Genomic DNA, 18,125 nt, shown 5'->3' with positions numbered 1-18,125 from the left:
TAATTCCTGTTGAATAAAGGAGGAGCTAAGTCTGTAGTAACAAATTATAGACTGATCAGTATTTCAGGAGTGGCGGTAAAAATGTTGGAAAAAAAGAGAATGCAGGAATGGATGGATAAGAATATGATACTGTAACATGGCTTTGTGAAGAGGTAGGTCATACCTTAGTAATCCATTAACTTTTTATAATAGAGTGACAGATAAGTTGGATAAAGGGAATTGCTACAATGATATTACTGGATTTTGCAAAGGTGTTTGACAGGATACCACATGGAACTGTATTATGCAAACTGCAACAGATGGGGATGAAACTGGTGATGTGGGTAAATGTGTGGTTCATGGACAGATACCAAAATGAGGTATACAGAGTAGCAGAATCCAGGAGAAGGCAGTTGAATGAAAATGATATAGTTACAGAGATAAAATGTAAAGAGTATTGCATTTTCAGGGAGAATAAAAGGAACAGAACAGGAGGTGGGGTATTGCTGATGATAGTTGCAGAATTACAACCAACAAAAGTAGAAGTTAAAGAGGATATTAGTTCTGAGGAATTGGTTCATTTGAGGCTGTCTAGTATGGGATAGAGGCAAATAGGATAAAATGCATTGTTGAGTGCTGTTATAGACATAGGAAGATGTAGTTGCCATGTATCTGTAAATCAGCACACAATGAGTGTAGGCTAAACAATTATTATGGGAGACTTTAACTATGGGGACATCGATTGGATGGAGAAAAGGGGAAGGGGACGTAGCAAGATGTAAGTGTGATTTATGCATTTGCTAAGGGATAATTACATGTTACAACATATTATAGATGGGACAAGGAGTTGGATCTGATAATAGCATCAGAAGATGTATCCATAACCAAGGTAGACAACTGGATTTCTTGAGGACCAGAAGGTGGTCAAAAAGATTCAGAGACCAGTGACCAAGATGGTTATAGATCTGTGGAATACTCCCTATGAGGATAGGTTGAAGGTTTGATAGGCAGAAAAGGGAGGTCAACATGATAGAAACTTTTAAGATATTAAAGGGATTTTATAAAATTGATACAAGTGAAATTTTTTAATATATGACAAATAGTCAGAGAACTAGGGACCATCCGTGGAAGTTGTGTAAGGGTGTGGTTAGTAGGGAGATGTGTAGACCAGATTTCTTGTGTGGAGAGTGATGAGTGGAATGAATTATCAAAATTGGTTGGGTTCCCTGATGATGAATGGATTCAAGGAGAGGTATGATAGGATTTGTGTGTATGATGGTTGATTTCGGTCTCCCATGATTAGTCTCCAGACTCCATGGAGATGCCATAAAATAATAATTATATATAAAATGAGCAATCTAGAAAATCACATATTCAATTTGGTATACAAATAAATCCACAAATCAAGATAGATATACTATTATTTGTACATGATCAAATTGTATTAGCTACATCAGAAAATGATTTAAGAAAATTAGTAAAATCATTACATGATAATTCAGAGCAGTATAATATCAGCATGTCCAAAGTTGTTGTTTTTTTTAAAAAAAAAGTGCTTTCAAAGGAGAAAACTCAAGAAATAAAATAGTGATAGATAATAAAATATTCATACAAGTAAATATTTTCAAATACCCAGGATGTGATTTATCATATGAAGATTTTCATCTTCATAAGATTATAGATATTAAAATATCAGATTTGTTAACATAAACAACATAATAAATAATATATTTAAGTCATCCTTGATACAAAAACACACCAGAATCAGACTATAAGACTATAATGTCCCGTCTAAATCAGCTTTATTATATGGAAGTGAACCATAAAAAAAAAAGGTGAAAAATGAATTCAAATAGTAGAAATGAAATTTCTCAGAAAAATAACTGGATATACCAAAAACTATATAAACATAAACAAAAATGGATAGAACATCTAAATCGAATGGAGAATGAGATACTGCCAAAAATATTATATTGATATAAAATAAATGGAAAAAGAAGAATTAGAAGACCAAGAAGCAGTGGCATGAGACAGGAACAATCCGACCTAAAATTCATCATAGGAAAAGGTTTAATTCCTTTATTTGAGCATAAGTGAAATTGGCCTGGTTGGCTGAGTGGTTAGCGTATCCGCTCTCCAACCAAAAGGCTGCGGGTTCAAAACCCGTCATGGGCACGGATGTTTGTGATTGTCTGTGGAAATACTAGTGGTGGTGACAGGTGGTAGATGGCACTGGTGTAGTTGCGGTTAGTTGAGACAGAGTTGTAGAGTAGGTGCCCTCCCCTGATGAGTCTTTGGACTTGCTGGAGGTGTCATGTAATAATAATAATAATAATAATAAACAAAGTCTGCACATGAAGTATCTTCCCTACTAGGCTACTTGCATATAGAGGCTAATGATTCACATCAGTTGCCTTAGTATTCCATAATGCAAAGTACATGCATCCTTTCAGAAATTTATAATGCTATGCATTATGGGAAGAGTCACTACTCAGACCAGTTTCAACCTTGATCATGGTCTCATCAGTGGAAGTCAAACCCTGAATTGATAACAAGGTTGAATTAATACAGAAGTCATATAATCTGATATACAAGTTGTAAAAAAGTGTATCATCCTTATTATTAAAATACTCTGAATTAGAGCTGCATTTTTTTTTTTTTCACTTGGTTATGACTTAGCATCTCTTCTAAGTCTGGCTCCAAGTAACGAGACCTCAATAACAGTTGAAATAACAGTCTGCTTAGTGACCCATCCCATAATGCATAGCATTATACATGTCCAGAAGAGTGTGTGTTCTTTGCATTATGGATTACTAGGCAGTGATGTGAAGTTATCAGCTTCTGTGTAAAGTAACCTGATCATAAAGATAATTCACTTACAAACTTTATTTTCTTATGCTTGAATAAAAAATCAAACCTGAATACAATTTCTTGGCAAGTTTAATTAAATTTGCAACTAAGGGAAGAAATTTTCTCCATCTAGTTATAGTCCAGAGTAGTTTAATAATGTATGGTACATCTTTTTCTACTTGTATACATGGGAAATATATGACTTCTGCATTAATTCAACCTTGATATTTCCTCTGATCTTTCTCTCACTGATGGTGGTCCTAAGGTGCGTCTGATTCTGTGGTAAGTTTTTGCTTCTGACTTGGTGGAGCCACCATTGTGTTTCCTACTCTGAAGTATTTCAGGTCAGGAGTGATGAGTTCTGTAGTTTTCCTTTTTGGGTCTTTCAGTGAGCTTTGTAGATCATTCAGAGTTTTTTGGGAATTATTCCTCACTTCAGCACTACCTCTGTAAAAATTGAAACCAGTTTGATCCAAATGGGATGGTATAATGGGATGCTAAAGCAATTGATGTGAAGTCATAAGCTTTTATAAACAAGTAGCTTAGCATGTGAATATATTTCACATGCAAACTTTATTTACTTTACATTTGGATAAAGAATTAAACAATAAGATAATTTTTTGGCAAGTTTAAGTTGAATAAGTTTGTTTAAGGTACTGTTCAGCGAGCTTTGTGTTTAAAATTGGAATCTCTGATGATGAGTCTTGATTCCATGAGGATGTAAATAGGGAAACACTGAGAGAAAGGGTTAGAGGAGAGAGGATGCAGGTGAGCAATCGAGGAACAGAGTGGTAAGAGGTGTGATGTATGGAGACTCGATGATTCGTGGTGTGCAAGATAGGATGATAGAGGAGTGTTTACCTGGAGGAATGATAGAAAGTGTGGCTATGGCAATTAAGCAGTGTGAAAGGGTGGATGAAATGATTGTGATGGTGGGCACGAGTCACTTGAGAGGCAGTGTAAATCAAGTGGTGAGAGATCTGAGATTCATGCGTGAGGTTGTACAAAAGAAAACACAGATAGAGGAAACATTGTGTGTGTGTTACCCAGGTATGATAATGAGCTTAGCCAAAGAGCAGCAATAATGAATAGCATAATAGCCAGAATGTGTCAGAAGAGAGGATTGGAATATGTGGATGCTTGGAGGGCATTTGAGTACAGAAAGGAATTGTATGCAAGAAACCACTTGCATTTGAATGAGGAAGGACATAGACATCTGGAGAGATTGCTGTTTTCTGAATGAGTCAGTGTGTCAATGCAGGGAAACTAGAGTTCCCAGGATGGATGGTAGCAGAAGTGGCTTTTGTGGGAATGGGTGCTTTGGGGAAGGGGGACGGCATCAGGTAACACTTAGTCTGGTGGGGCTGGAGGGGATAATGATAAGTATAGAAGCAGTGAATTTTTATACTTCATACTAATGTCAGGAGTATCTGGAATAAAGGAGATGAATTGGTGGCACTAATAGCATCAGCCTGGCCAAAGATTATTGGGATCACTGAGACATGGTTGACAGAAGATGATAACAGGAATAGAAGTAGCAGGGTACAGCATTTTTTGGCAGGATAGGAGGGGAAAACATGGTGGTGGAGTACTCCTTATGATAAATGATGACTTATGTCCTCTAAGAGTGGAAGGTTTGGAAGGCAGTGACACTAATGGTTTTGAAAGCATATGGTGTGAGGTACAGGCAGGTAAGATAGGATATTTAGTGGGGTGTTGCTACAAGCCAAGTAGTATAGAGAGCAGGAGATGTTTAAGCAGTTGAGCTTGGCAAGCGCAAGAAGTTTGATTGTTATGGGAGATTTTAACTACAGCAGTATAAGCTGGGTAGAGAAAAATGCATGTAGTAATAGGGAATGGAATTTCAAGAATTCTTGAGGGACAAATGTCTTAGGCAACATTTAATAGAGGGAACAAGAGGTTCAAGAGTTTGGGTCATTGCATCAGAAGAGCTGATAATAACTGAGATGACATCTCTCCCCCAGTTGGGGAGAGTGACCATGTGGTTTTGACTTGGAGGATGAATACACATGCAGAGTATCAAAGAGATGGGAACATATATGGAATTATAAGGCAGGTGATTATAATAGTCTTAGATATCAACTTGGGGAAGTTTCATGGAGGAAGCAATTGGAAGGCCAGGATATCATTAGTGCTGCTTGGGAAATTGGGAGGAAATATTTGTTAGCAGCAATAGTAAGCTGTATTCCACAAATAAAGAAGAGGACATAATTTGGTGCAAAGTGGATGACAAACCAGGAACTGCATGTGAAAAAGAGGCTATGGAAAAGATATAAGAAGTCAGGTAGTATGGTAAGGAAGGCGAAACTGGAATATGAGAAGAGATTGGCCCTAAGATCTAAAGAAGATCCTAGGAATTTTTTAGCTATGTGGCCAGTAGGAGGAGAAATTATTTTGGAAGAATGACATTGTGGAATAAAAATGGGAATAGAGTGACTAATGCAGACGACATAGTGGAGTTGTTCAATGAGCACTTTATTGAAGTATTTCATCCGGGAAAAGAAAGTTTTAATACTAGAGGGGTAGGGCAGGTTCGAGGTGCAAGAGGAGAGTGTGTGTTCTAAATACTGAGCACTGTGGATTCAGTAGAGCAGTGGGACTGGATGGTATTTCACCATGGGTTTTGAGAGAATGTGCTAAAGAACTAGCCGCTCCTTTGATCTGGGTTTTCAATGAAAGTCTGGCTCCTGGAAAGGTACCCAAGGAATTGAAGGAAGGTAAGATAGTGCATAAAGGTGGTAGCAGACTGGATATGTCTGACTATAAGCCAGTTTGTGTGTCATCAGTAGTTGTTAAGGTCTTGGAGAAATTAGTGATGGACACTATACAGCATTGGGAAGATGAGAGTATTGTTATTATTATTACGGGCAGCTCCAAGGAGTCCTTAGACTCATCGAGGGAGGCCCAACATCATATCAAGAACAACTATTCAACATTCACACAGTATCTATCATACTTCACCTTGAACTCATTTACAGTCATGGCACCCACAACAGACTCTGGCAGCTTATTCCACTCATTTACCACTCTCCAAGTAAAAAAACCTAGCTCTAACACCTTTGCTAACCACACTCTTACCAAGCTTCCATGGATGGCTCCTAGTCCTTCCACTACCAGTCCTATTCTCAGAAATCTCTTCTGAATTAATCTTTTAGAAACCCTTCAGTAATTTGAATGTCTCAATCATATCATCCCTTTTCTGCCTATCAACCAATTTCTGCAGCCCACAAATCTTCAACCTGTTCTCATAAGGTTCATTCCATAATCCTGCTATTATCTTGGTCACTCGTCTCTGGATCCTCTCCACCTCCCCCCCATCAAGAAGAAACCCTGACGCCCAATAACCTGTTTGTCTTCTCTGCTCGTTAAAGTGTTTTTCAGCAACCAAGTAATTTGATGAGCTGATTTTGTCACTTTTGCGATGTGTCCCCTAAACTTCAACTCCCTATCCACCAACACTCCCAAATCCCTGGCCTCATCAATCTCCTGGAGTACAGTTCCATGAATGTGATATAGTGCTGCTAATCTTTTCCCCCCAAAATGTGATATAGTGCTGCTAATCTTTTCCCCCCAAAATGTGAAACCTTACATTTTCCACATTAAATTGACATCCATTCTCCTTAGCCCAGTCCTCCACACTATCCAAATCATCCTGCAAAATTTTGACATCCTGAGCATTCACTATTGCTCTACCCAACTCTGCATCATCTGAAAACAGATGCACAGTTCCTCTCAAATGTTATCTGTGAGAATCAACATGAATTTTTTAAGCAGCACACTTGCTTATTGCCTTTTATAATAAAGTGACAAGAGCAGTTGATGAGGGAAAGGCACTGCCATTTTCTTGGATTTTGCAAAGGCATTTGACAGGGTCCACATGATAAGCTGATATTTAAGTTAATGCACGTGGGTTTAGATGTTGGGTTAGTCAACTGGATTCAGAATTGGCTGTCTGATAGGCAATGGCAGACTGGGTTCTAAAAATATTGGTTGCCAAGAGACAAAGCAGGCCCACCCACAACTATAAAGCTATCATTTAATTTTTATAAGAAATAAAAATTTTCAAAAAATATATAAGTGGAAAAAAGGTACAATTAAAATTTTTGCAAAATAAATGTATATTTTTTAGTAATTACAGTGTACATATATTGTAACATATTACTGGCAGTATACAGTAGATACTAAATGTAAATATAGATTGTTATAATTGAATTTTTACATACTTTGCTTGTACTGAACATTTTACACATTAACAGGTATAATAAATTTAGTTTAATCCTTTATCCAAGTGTGTGCAAACAAAGTTTGCGCCTGAAAGTATCTTCAGGACTAGGGCAAGGTGATACAACACCAGGGCAACTCGTTGCAAAGGTGTAGCAAGCTACCAACACTCCTGTCTCAGTATCTCCCATAATGCAAAACACATCTCCTTGCGGATATGTCTAATGTTATGCATTAAGGGAAGGGCCACTACCCAGACTAGTTTCGACCTTTATTGAGGTCGAATGGGAGTTCATGTCTCTCATCATCGGCCTTTGGAAAATAAAGCATGCTGAGGGTCAGCAAACAGTAAGAGAGGAGAATAATGAAAGATAGAGTAGGATAGTAGGAGGTAAAAGAGGCCTCAGTCAACCTGTTTAGCCTTATATGGCTAATTGGTCTGTGACACATATTCTCAATTTATCTGTTAAAAAAAAAAGAAAATTTAACCATAAAAATTTTGACTAATAGTGCACTTATAAATTTATCCTTAATAATTTCGTCAGTTATCTATGAAGGAGATCCATTGACCTGTTTTGAAAACAGTATTTTCAGTTAGAACCTTTTTTTTTTAAATACATAAAAATCAAAGGACTTAAGGTCCGGTCAGTTGAACTGAAAGGGAACAAAATAAGGAACTTGCAGACCTGGTACCACTGGGACTTAGAATGGGGTAGAAGACTGGCCCGGGAGATGCCGCTCACAAGGAGCAGCACCGCCTCGCAGTAAGCCTTCGCAGCCCGGGTTCTCAGATCTACCCCCCTTATTTGGAGTAAAGAAACCGTGCCAGCGAAAGCTTTGTGGCGAGGAAGAACAGAGTGGTTTTTACTTTTTCTAGGGAGAGTTAGGTGGAGTTTTGGAGATACTAAAGAAATATACAGGGCTTGATGCGTCCCTGTATAAGAAAGCATATTTTTGGTGGTTTGCAGTATTTGTTCACAAATTTAAAGTCGCCTAGTAGATGTCTCTCTTGCGCAAGAAATTTAGGAAGGTAAAAAAAGAAACCTTTACTTATTCCTGCGTACATTAAATTTGCGTCCCGTACCTGGGATTTTTTCCGTACCTTCCAGATGTGATACTTTAAGACATTAATTAAAAAAATGGCGAATTTTTGGGTCTTGTTGACTGGTGGCGGGAATTGCAGGTGTATGACTTCTTCTAGTGATAGCATCGGGATTCCCAGTGCTGTGCTCAGTCTTTGCCAGACGCGTTGGGCTGGTGGGCAAAAATAAAAGAAATGCTCCACCGTTTCCACGCCCCGGCAGACATCACAAAAGGGATCGCATGGACTGGGTACATACCTAGATTTAACCTGTTTCACCGGGAGCCGCCCATAAGCTATTCGCCAGGCCAGATCCCGATGAAAAGGCTGTCCCCAGCTATTCTTGATGTTTTTAAAGAGAATTTCATTGTTTGTCCCGAGGTTTGGTGTATCACGCCTGGAGAGTTGGAAGAAATCCCAGTATACTGCTTTCGGTTTGTGTGTGAGGATTTCTGTTCCTTTGTCTCTAAGTACTGTGAGTGATTTTACTAGTGTGCGGTACCACTTGGGCACAACCCTTGCACGGGGTCCAGCATAGTCTGTGGTTCCAAAGAGGGGGAGGAAAAGTCCTATAAAATATCTAATTAGGAGGCCTGAAATATGGTTTGAGTTTAAGGCCTTCCATACGGTTTTGAATGTATTTGCATAAAGCAAGCTTTTGAGATCAGGCAGAGCGTATCCCCCTTCTTCATGTTTTAGTTGCAGGTATTGTTTTTTAACCTCATGTTTTTTTTCATTCCAGAAGAAATCTATGAGTTTTTTGGATAATTGGTTTTCTTGTAGCAGTGTGATGCCTGTGATATTGACTGTGTGCATCAGCATTGGGGTAATGATTGTTTTTATCACTGTGGCTCTGCCATAAAAGGAGAAAAAAGTCTGTTTGAATAGACTTATCTTTTCCGTACTTATTTCCTGTAATTTTTTAACTGGTAAAGCTAGCGACTCAGAAAAGGGAACTCCTAGTATTGTTAGCGGCTGCGTATGCAGCGCTAAACCGTAGGGAAGTCCGGTGTTATGGAAATTTCCAAAATTTTTGATTTTGGTTTTTTGTGCATTAACTCGGAGACCACTGACTATGCTGAAGTTTTGCAGTATATCAAGATAGATGCAGATAGACTCAGAGTCTCTGAGTGTGGCCACTACATCATCTGCATATGCTACTATTTTGCATTGTTTGGAAACTTGGGGCAGTGGAATACCATTAATTGCAGGGGTGTTCTCTATTTTTTTGATGAGGGGTTCTAATGCTAGGGAAAAGAGAAGGGGACTTAGTGGGCAGCCTTGCCTAACCCCTCTCTTTATACGGATTGGTTCTGTCAGAAACCCATTAATAGACAGTTGTGTCGAGGCCTCCGCGTACATATGTTTAATTGTACGCCGAAGTCTCGGGCCTATGCCTACTTTTTTTAGGGTGTCCTGTAAGTACGTGTGGCTGACGCTGTCGAACGCTTTTTCCAGGTCGGTGGAGAGAAGTGCCAAGGGGTATTTTTTTTCCTTGGCCAGTCTGATTAGGTCTCTTAGCAGGAAGAGATTAAATTCCATAGATCTACCTGGGATTCCATAGACCTGTGAACTTGTTATTATGTTTTCTATTCCGCCCTTAATGCGTGTACAGATAATTTTTGCGAAAAGTTTATAGTCTAGGTTAGTTAAGGAGATGGGACGCCAGTTATTTGACAAGGTCCGATCTCGGTCTTTTTTGGGGATAAAGATTGTATAGCTCTTAGCGAATTCCTCGGGGATGTTTCCCGAAGTGAGGAATTCGTTAAAGATCTTTACTAGTGCTGGCAGTACAAGGTTCCAGATAGATCTATAGAATTCTATCCCCAGTCCGTCTGGCCCTGGGGTCTTTTTTGTCTTCATCGTTTTGCACGTGGCTTTTATTTCAGCTGCAGTTATCGGCCTGTCATGCAGGGCGCTAAGATGCTCGGGTACAACACCTACGAATGCTTCTGCCTGGTATCTCAGCTTGGGCTTGGCTCCCACTGAAGAGACCTCAATAAAGGTCGAAACTAGTCTGGGTAGTGGCCCTTCCCTTAATGCATAACATTAGACATATCCGCAAGGAGATGTGTTTTGCATTATGGGAGATACTGAGACAGGAGTGTTGGTAGCTTGCTACACCTTTGCAACGAGTTTCCCTGGTGTTGTATCACCTTGCACTAGTCCTGAAGATACTTTCAGGCGCAAACTTTGTTTGCACACACTTGGATAAAGGATTAAACTAAATTTATTATACTCTAACCAAGTGAAAAATAAACTTTCAACATTAACAGGTAGTTCAAAAGCATATTTCATGCAGTCCACTATATTAAGAGCAATGGTTCGAATTCACTAGATGATAGTGTGAATCTGTCAATAATTGCTTCTGCATCCGATTCATCTAATAATTCCTTTTCAATGGATAGCAACATGTATGATTCCATGTTCTCCTCACGTAGTAAATTTCTTAGCCTTGTCTTTATGATCTTTAGCTTTGAAAATGTCCTCTCACATTGGACTTGAGTGACTGATAGCGTGCAGATGACTTTATAAAGTTCATAAAGGCTATCATGTGCCTTGTCATGAAGTCTGTTGGATGCCACAATTTTTAGTACACACGATAGGCAAGTGCTACAAATTTTACACTTGTTGCAACTGGAATCCATGTTCTCACCATCATTAAGCAATAGCTTTAATACATCAAAGTTCGAAACAAAAGAAAACAATTCCAATATTACTTAATCTTTGCTGATTTGTGGAGACAGCTTAATAATACCTTCCAATGCTTCATCCTCAAGGCCCTTCTCTGTAATAGTTTTAAACTTTGCTGGGTCCAATCAGGATGAATCTTTATACAACTTTTTGTGTTGTACAAAAGTGAATCGAATGACTGAACAATGCGGTCCATTATTAGGTTAAACACGTTTACTCGAAAATCAGCTAGAGAGAGGAATTTCCTTCATCATCTATAATTAGGCTTACCATATTTCCTTGAGAAAAAACGGGATATTGGGATGGCAAAAAATGGGACGGGAGTTATGTAATATTCTGTATTCATGAAAAAGTAAGACGATAAAAAAGTTTTATTACATAAACATATTGAGCTTACCATTATTCTTCATTGACAGAACCCATACAAAAATTTAGGTAGACGTAGAGGGAGACTGTATTTCATCATGATCATACTATGAATATTTCTCCGGTGAAGTGATCTTATGCAGCAAATTTTGATCTTTCAACACCTTATCATGATTCTCACACTCCATGACACAATTTTGTCTTACAACTAACATGACTCTCATTGTTTCAACACTTAATCTAGATTTCTCCTTTGACCACATACTGTTCATAACAGAAAACATTATCCCAACAGTTGCTGTACTTCCTGGAAGACAAAGAATAAACTCTACAATATTACAAAAGTATTGAAAGTCTAGGCGTTTTTTGCTCGTAGAGATACAAAAGGGTACAGATTTTTGAAAAAATCTGTACCCTTCTATCAGATACAAAAATGTTTTCTTTATTACATGTATCCAACTGCCTCACAATTATAGATTTTATGAGGGTCCACAGATCGAATACACAAGTTTCTGTGCTTGTGATGAATTCCTCGTTCAGGTTATCCTGTATTTCTTTCCATTCAGGTCTTCCATAATAGCACCCACTTGAACTTCTCAGTGTTTCCTAAACTGCATTTTCACTTGTTGACATATTCTAAGCTTGTTTCATAGAAATTCTCAACTATCTCAAAAAAAAACTTAGCCTCATTAATTTCTCCTGAATCGACTAACATTTTTAGTTGTTTTTTGACATCAGTAGTTACAAACAGTTCACTTTTTCTGGACTCTAAATTGATTTTACAAGATTCTCAATGTTCATGGCTACTTTTATAGTTGAAATATCATCTTTTTCAATTAATGTAATGTATGTTTGGAAGGTAGACACTTGATCTCTTGCAAATGACAACTACAACAAATAGGAATCCTCGAGCAATTTTCGCAACATAACAGGGCATTTTTCTTGAGAAAGAAAGTAAGAACGAAGCCAATCAAATATGATTAAAATTCTGTCAATTGGTAGACCAAGGACAAAAATCTTGTATTTCGATGCTCTAACAATTTAGCATAATTGTTCGCTACAAAGTCACAAAAAGTTTTTAGTTCTTCAACTCTGACTGTATATATTGAAATATTTATATAACTTTCACTGCAAAACATTCAATATCAATTGGTGAACAGTCGACAGCAAATTGGAGATGATTGTGTATAATGTGATGTGTGCCCCACAACCAACACCGATAATCTGCATCTTCAGTTTAGTTTCAAGGTTTTTGCCGCACGTTATTTTTGCCAAGTCTTTAGCAACCACCAAAATAGATTATGAATAATAATTTATGATTGACCAATATTAAAAAGGCCTCACCTACTCCCTATAGGAGAATAAACAGGCATTAGCTTATTATTATTATATTAAAGTATATTTATAATTTTTATTAAAACGACAGGATGGCCAGGAAATATGAAAAAACCGGCACTGTTCCATTCAAAACGGTATGTATAATCAGCCTATCTATAATCTCATCTGCCTCTTAACTGAAATATATTGAAATATTTATATAACTTTCACTGCAAAACATTCAATATCAATTGGTGAACAGTCGACAGCAAATTGGAGATGATTGTGTATAATGTGATGTGTGCCCCACAACCAACACCGATAATCTGCATCTTCAGTTTAGTTTCAAGGTTTTTGCCGCACGTTATTTTTGCCAAGTCTTTAGCAACCACCAAAATAGATTATGAATAATAATTTATGATTGACCAATATTAAAAAGGCCTCACCTACTCCCTATAGGAGAATAAACAGGCATTAGCTTATTATTATTATATTAAAGTATATTTATAATTTTTATTAAAACGACAGGATGGCCAGGAAATATGAAAAAACCGACACTGTTCCATTCAAAACGGTATGTATAATCAGCCTATCTATAATCTCATCTGCCTCTTAACTAGCAATGCTGTTTCCAAAAAGTCTATTTCCAATGTTTGATTTTCTTCCATATTCAACTGTGAAATCTTGTTATTACATTTATTTACAAATTCCAATGCCTTGCTGTGAACGTTATCAAATGTTCTTGTCTGTTCCTTCATGCAGTAAACATATCTAAACCACTTGTCTGTAAATAACTTGATAATGGGGCTGTAGTTTCAAATATATACAAGTAAGTAAATGCTGTCAATGTTGTTTCAAACTTTAGAAGACTTTGAAGTAAAACATTTGCTTCTTGTTTTGTTTTTGCATCAAACTTGTCTGAAGATTGTATCATTGATAAGTATGTCAGTAGCTTTACAAAAGTATTGAGAGTGGCATCATCAAAACATCCAAATGTAATTGTTGCTGCATTGGAATTTCCTGACCATCTTGTCTCACCAATTAGCTTTAATCGTTTCATTATTTCTTCTCCTAGATGTTTTCCAACAACTTCTATCCATACAGCCATTCTCGTGTATGATATTTTCACAAAAGTTGCTAAATTCTGGTGCAAATTGAAAAATGAAACTGCAGGCATGCAACATTTTGTTGTTTCAGTTATCACCGAATTTAAGACATCGGCATAGCACCATATATGAACATGTTGATCAGCCACATCAGTAATTTTATGTAAACCATTATACTGGCCATGGTAGCTTGCAGCTCCATTTTTACCATCAGATAAACATTTTTGGGATCAATTTTAAGATGCTGTAATGTTTCAGTCAGTAGATCAAAAGTCCCTGTCCTGTACCATCATTACTTAGCACAACTGAAAGTAGTGCTAAGTAATGATGTAATTGTGCAGACTTATTTTGTACTACAGAAATGTGAGCTGCCATAATGAGGTCATATTTTGCCATCAATTGCACTGTAGCAAAAAAAAATTGCCATGATTCAGGACCTCATTATCCAGAGTGTAAGTCGATTCATTTCTGTGACCTCGAAAAGGAATTACTTGCTTGCCTGCCTAACATCTTTACAATGTCTATAATCCTCATGACAATACTCCTCTGCTTCAACACTTCTTTCTTTCTTTTTAATTGGTGAAGATGCAAAAAATTATCTAAGGTGCCATCATTAACCACGTGATAAAATGCTTAACATTTCTGCCATGTGTTGTCAATTCGTGTAAAGCCATGCTCTGGCTAGTATGCCTGCAGTTACTAAATCCATGTACAAAGGGTGATGGATTACAAGTGTTGGGAGACTCAAAGGCCAATTATTATGAACAATATAAGCACCTATTTTCTTTGTTATACAGGGTGGGTCAGAACTCTTGGACCAAACTTTAAGGGGTGATTGAACACACCTAAACAAGCACTTTTCGTCATACAATGCATGGTCCGAACTCGAGCGGTGAAGCGCTAGGGGTTAGCAACTACTGCGTCAGGAAATGAAGAAACACCAGAATGACAGAGTGGATTTGAAACAATTGCAGAAATTACAGAACATAAATTAAATAATTTTATTGAACAAATTACAGAAACTGCTCAAAAGAGTGACCGCCAACATTAATGCAGGCTTTACACCTTCAACGTAGTCATTGGCATACATTGTCAAAAACACTAGGCATTTCTCGTACAGTGGCAATAGAAAGCCTGCAATAAGGTCCTCATTGGAATTGATGGGGGCTATCGTAGATCAGGCTTTTCATATGGCCCCATAGGAAAAAGTCCAGACACGAGAGATCAGGCGATCGTGGCGGCCAAGCAATCGGACCACCCCGACCAATCCGTCATCCTGGAAATGTTGCATCCAAGGCATTCCACACATCCACGCTGAAATGGGGGTGCCGCTCTGTCATGTTGGAACTACGTACATGTTTGAATGTTTGCTGGAACAGGGTTCAGTAATTCTGGTAAGCCCTCTTGTAAAAATACGAGGTACGTTCTCCCATTCAGTCGTGCTGGCAGAAGGTATGTGCCAATCAAATGGTCATGTAGGATTCCAGCCCAGACATTTATGGAGAAACACCACTGGTACAAATGTGGATGTGTGGTGTGCGGATTTCTGCTCGCCCACACATTATAATTGTGGGTATTAAAAATGCCCTCACGTGTAAAGGTGCATTCGTCAGTAAATAAGACATGTGCATCAAAGCCCAGCTGCACTGCAGTCTGCTGCAGGAACCACTGTGCAAAATCCACGAGGCCAGTAATCTGCAGGTATCAACGCAATTACACCCCTATCATGCACCCTCTGTGCATGGTAGGGGTGTAATTGTGCGCAAGAGGGTGAGGAGTGGTTTCTTTGTGTGGAGGATGGTGGAACCGTGGAATGCATTGTCTGATAGTGGTGAGTGCAAGTATGGTCAGTGAGTTCAAGGAGTGGTATGATGGACTTTGTGTTTCCTAAGAAGGACCTCCTGCGATGGACTTTGTGTTTCCTAAGAAGGACCTCCTGCGATGGACTTTGTGTTTCCTAAGAAGGACCTCAGTCTTCCATGGAGTCTCTTGACTCCATGGAAGACTGAATAATAATAATAATAAATATCTAAGAACTAGTACTTCCAAGACTGAGCAATGATAACCACCATCATTTAGTTTTAAATGGGAAAAAAAGCCTTACCAGATAAATCATTTCTAGCAGACAGTAAAAATTTTGTAAATACTTCTTTCTTCCTTCTTGCAGGAATGAAGTTAGAAATATTAAAAGATGACTTAAACTCTTCTGTTCTGGCTGATATGTGCGAGTATGTCAGATGTGTTTATTAGATCCTTTGGTGACTGTTTTTAATTTATTACTGATGACTGGGATCTTTCCAACAGAAATTAAGAAAGCTGTAATAATATCAGTTCTTAAAAAAATTACACAAAAAATAGATTTTCTAAAAACCAGTCTCGGATTCAGGGAAAAACTAAGTACCAAATACACACACACATTTCTGAACTTGCAAACCATTTGTCATTGCAAGATTAACATAAGCCAACTTCTGCAATCTTTCTAGACCTACAGAAAGATTGTAACACATCCCATAATATTGAAACTAAAGGTAATGTTGTTGGAAGTTTTTTTACTTGGTTATGCTATAAATTAAAGATACCAAGAAATTATATACTTGGTTTAATCCATTATCCAAGTGTAAGCAAACAAAGTTTGCTTCTGAAGTATTTTGGACTGGGCAACTTGTGGTAAAGGTGGAATGACTTCACATCACTTGCCTTAGTATCCCAAAATGCAAAACACATCTCCTTGCAGACATGTATAATGCCATGCATTAAGGGAAGGGGTCACTATCCAGACCTGGGTAGTGACCCCTCCCTTAATGCATAGCATTATACATGTCCAAAAGAAGATGTATATCTCCTTGCGGACATGTATAGCCTGAATGTGTTGTGAATGTAGACACATTGAATCAGTTTAAGGCACAGTTAGATGAGCCTTGTGTGTGTGTGTGTGTGCCTCCCATGATGAGTCTCTGACTGCATGGAGATTAGATGTCAATAATAATACTGAACCTTTCCTGGTATATGCTCATCGTATCCATAGCCTTCTCCTCTGCCTCGCCAAAACTAGGTATCCTTTTCTGCTGAAGACATTACTTTCCTGTACAACTAACACAATAAATTCCAAATCTGTCCTCCTTCTTTGAAAAAGTGATATTGGTGATTTTCTGTCTCACAGGCATATCACAGTCACTTGCACTAATGTTCTGCTTCTGTCTTATTTCCCTTTGTAGATATTTTAATGAGGGCCATTCCATTGAAGTGGCTTCTTCTGCTTTCCCTTAAGCCTGTAAAAATATAGGCAGCACATATGGGTCAATATTTGTTCACTGTCCACCTTTAAGTACAGTGAACCAATGTTTCTTACTTTCTTCTAAAGATTATAATCTCCAGTTCAAGGAGAAAAAAAAAGTTCCTCATCTCTTAACCATTTATCCAGACGTGGTGGTACTGATGTTCTATAGATTTTATAACAATAATATTGGGGAATTATAAGTTCAATTTCAGAATACATAAAATGCTATTAAGTAAGAATAATCTGTGGTTTATCTTTTGTTATAATGAGTTTTTGTGTTATTTTCAAATTCTTAAATGAAGTTCTTTTCTTTCAGTGTTTCAAAAAATCATAAAGGGTCCATTCCTTCTTGGAATTCTAGTCGTCCTAAGTCCTTAGCTCTAGGTCCTGCTGCAAATAAAATTCTCAATCGTACAAAATCATCAAGTGAACCAGCAACTCTGGAGTCTTCTCCAAGTCCTGAAGTTGGTGTGTATATGGATTTTAGTATCTTGCATACGTTATGTTTACCATATGTTAACTCAAATAAGTATCATACATTAAGAATATTATCAACATTATAGAAATTTAATGTTGCTTCTTGTACACAATAAATACGAATTTTTTTTTTCATTTATAATTACTCTATTCAAATATTTTGTTTCTATAAATAGATGACTGGTTGCTAAAAGCAGCCAAAATCATATTTGAGCCTTCAGATAAATACCCCCCCCCCCTTCCACCACTCTCTCCTCATTTCCATTCATCTTGTATGCAACATGAGTGATAATGGCATCATGGCTCAAAAATAACAATGAGTATTTGTGCTGCTTTATTTAATAGTTTCTAAAAGTATCAAGCTTCTTTGGCTCATTTTTTTTTTCTCAGTAATTTGAATACATTTATTTATTTTTTGTAATTGTAAAAAATGTAAATGATGGAGCTTTTTTATTCAGTTCAACACATGAATTATTAGAAAAAATTCAACACTTTTTTTTTTTTTTACATTATGCATATAATTAATTTCTGTTGTAATCCATGATAATCTTTGTCCTGATGGGGACTAGGAAATTTGAAAACTACCTTTTAGTCTGATAATGGCTGTTTGAAACAATTTGTGGCCTTCTAAAGAAAAAAAAAATTTCTTTACCCCTAAACAGATATGAAGTTCATATTCAAAGATGGAAAAACTTTTTTTTCTCTTTTGGATCCTTGTACTATCTGCAGGACGTAT

The 18,125-nt window shown here is 37.5% G+C and overlaps 1 protein-coding gene across 5 annotated transcripts in view; it reads left to right on the top strand.

Moving 5' to 3' along the window:
• The window catches only part of TBC1D5 (TBC1 domain family member 5), a 495,953-nt gene that overhangs the window by 384,244 nt on the left and 93,584 nt on the right, over positions 1–18,125 (top strand). For all 5 annotated transcript variants that reach the window (XM_090408923.1, XM_090408920.1, XM_090408922.1 and 2 more), the window contains one exon: positions 17,229–17,380. In XM_090408923.1, coding sequence (XP_090265049.1) covers positions 17,229–17,380 — 152 coding nt within the window. The remainder of the gene's footprint in view (positions 1–17,228; positions 17,381–18,125) is intronic.

The sequence above is a fragment of the Typopeltis vanoorti genome, chromosome 19, assembly GCF_054136105.1.
Source record: "Typopeltis vanoorti isolate ZY-2024b chromosome 19, IOZ_Tvanoo_1.0, whole genome shotgun sequence".
Lineage (NCBI taxonomy): Eukaryota > Metazoa > Arthropoda > Arachnida > Uropygi > Thelyphonidae > Typopeltis > Typopeltis vanoorti.
Note: the sequence above shows the minus strand (reverse complement) of the source record. Positions and strands in the feature narration are given on the sequence as shown.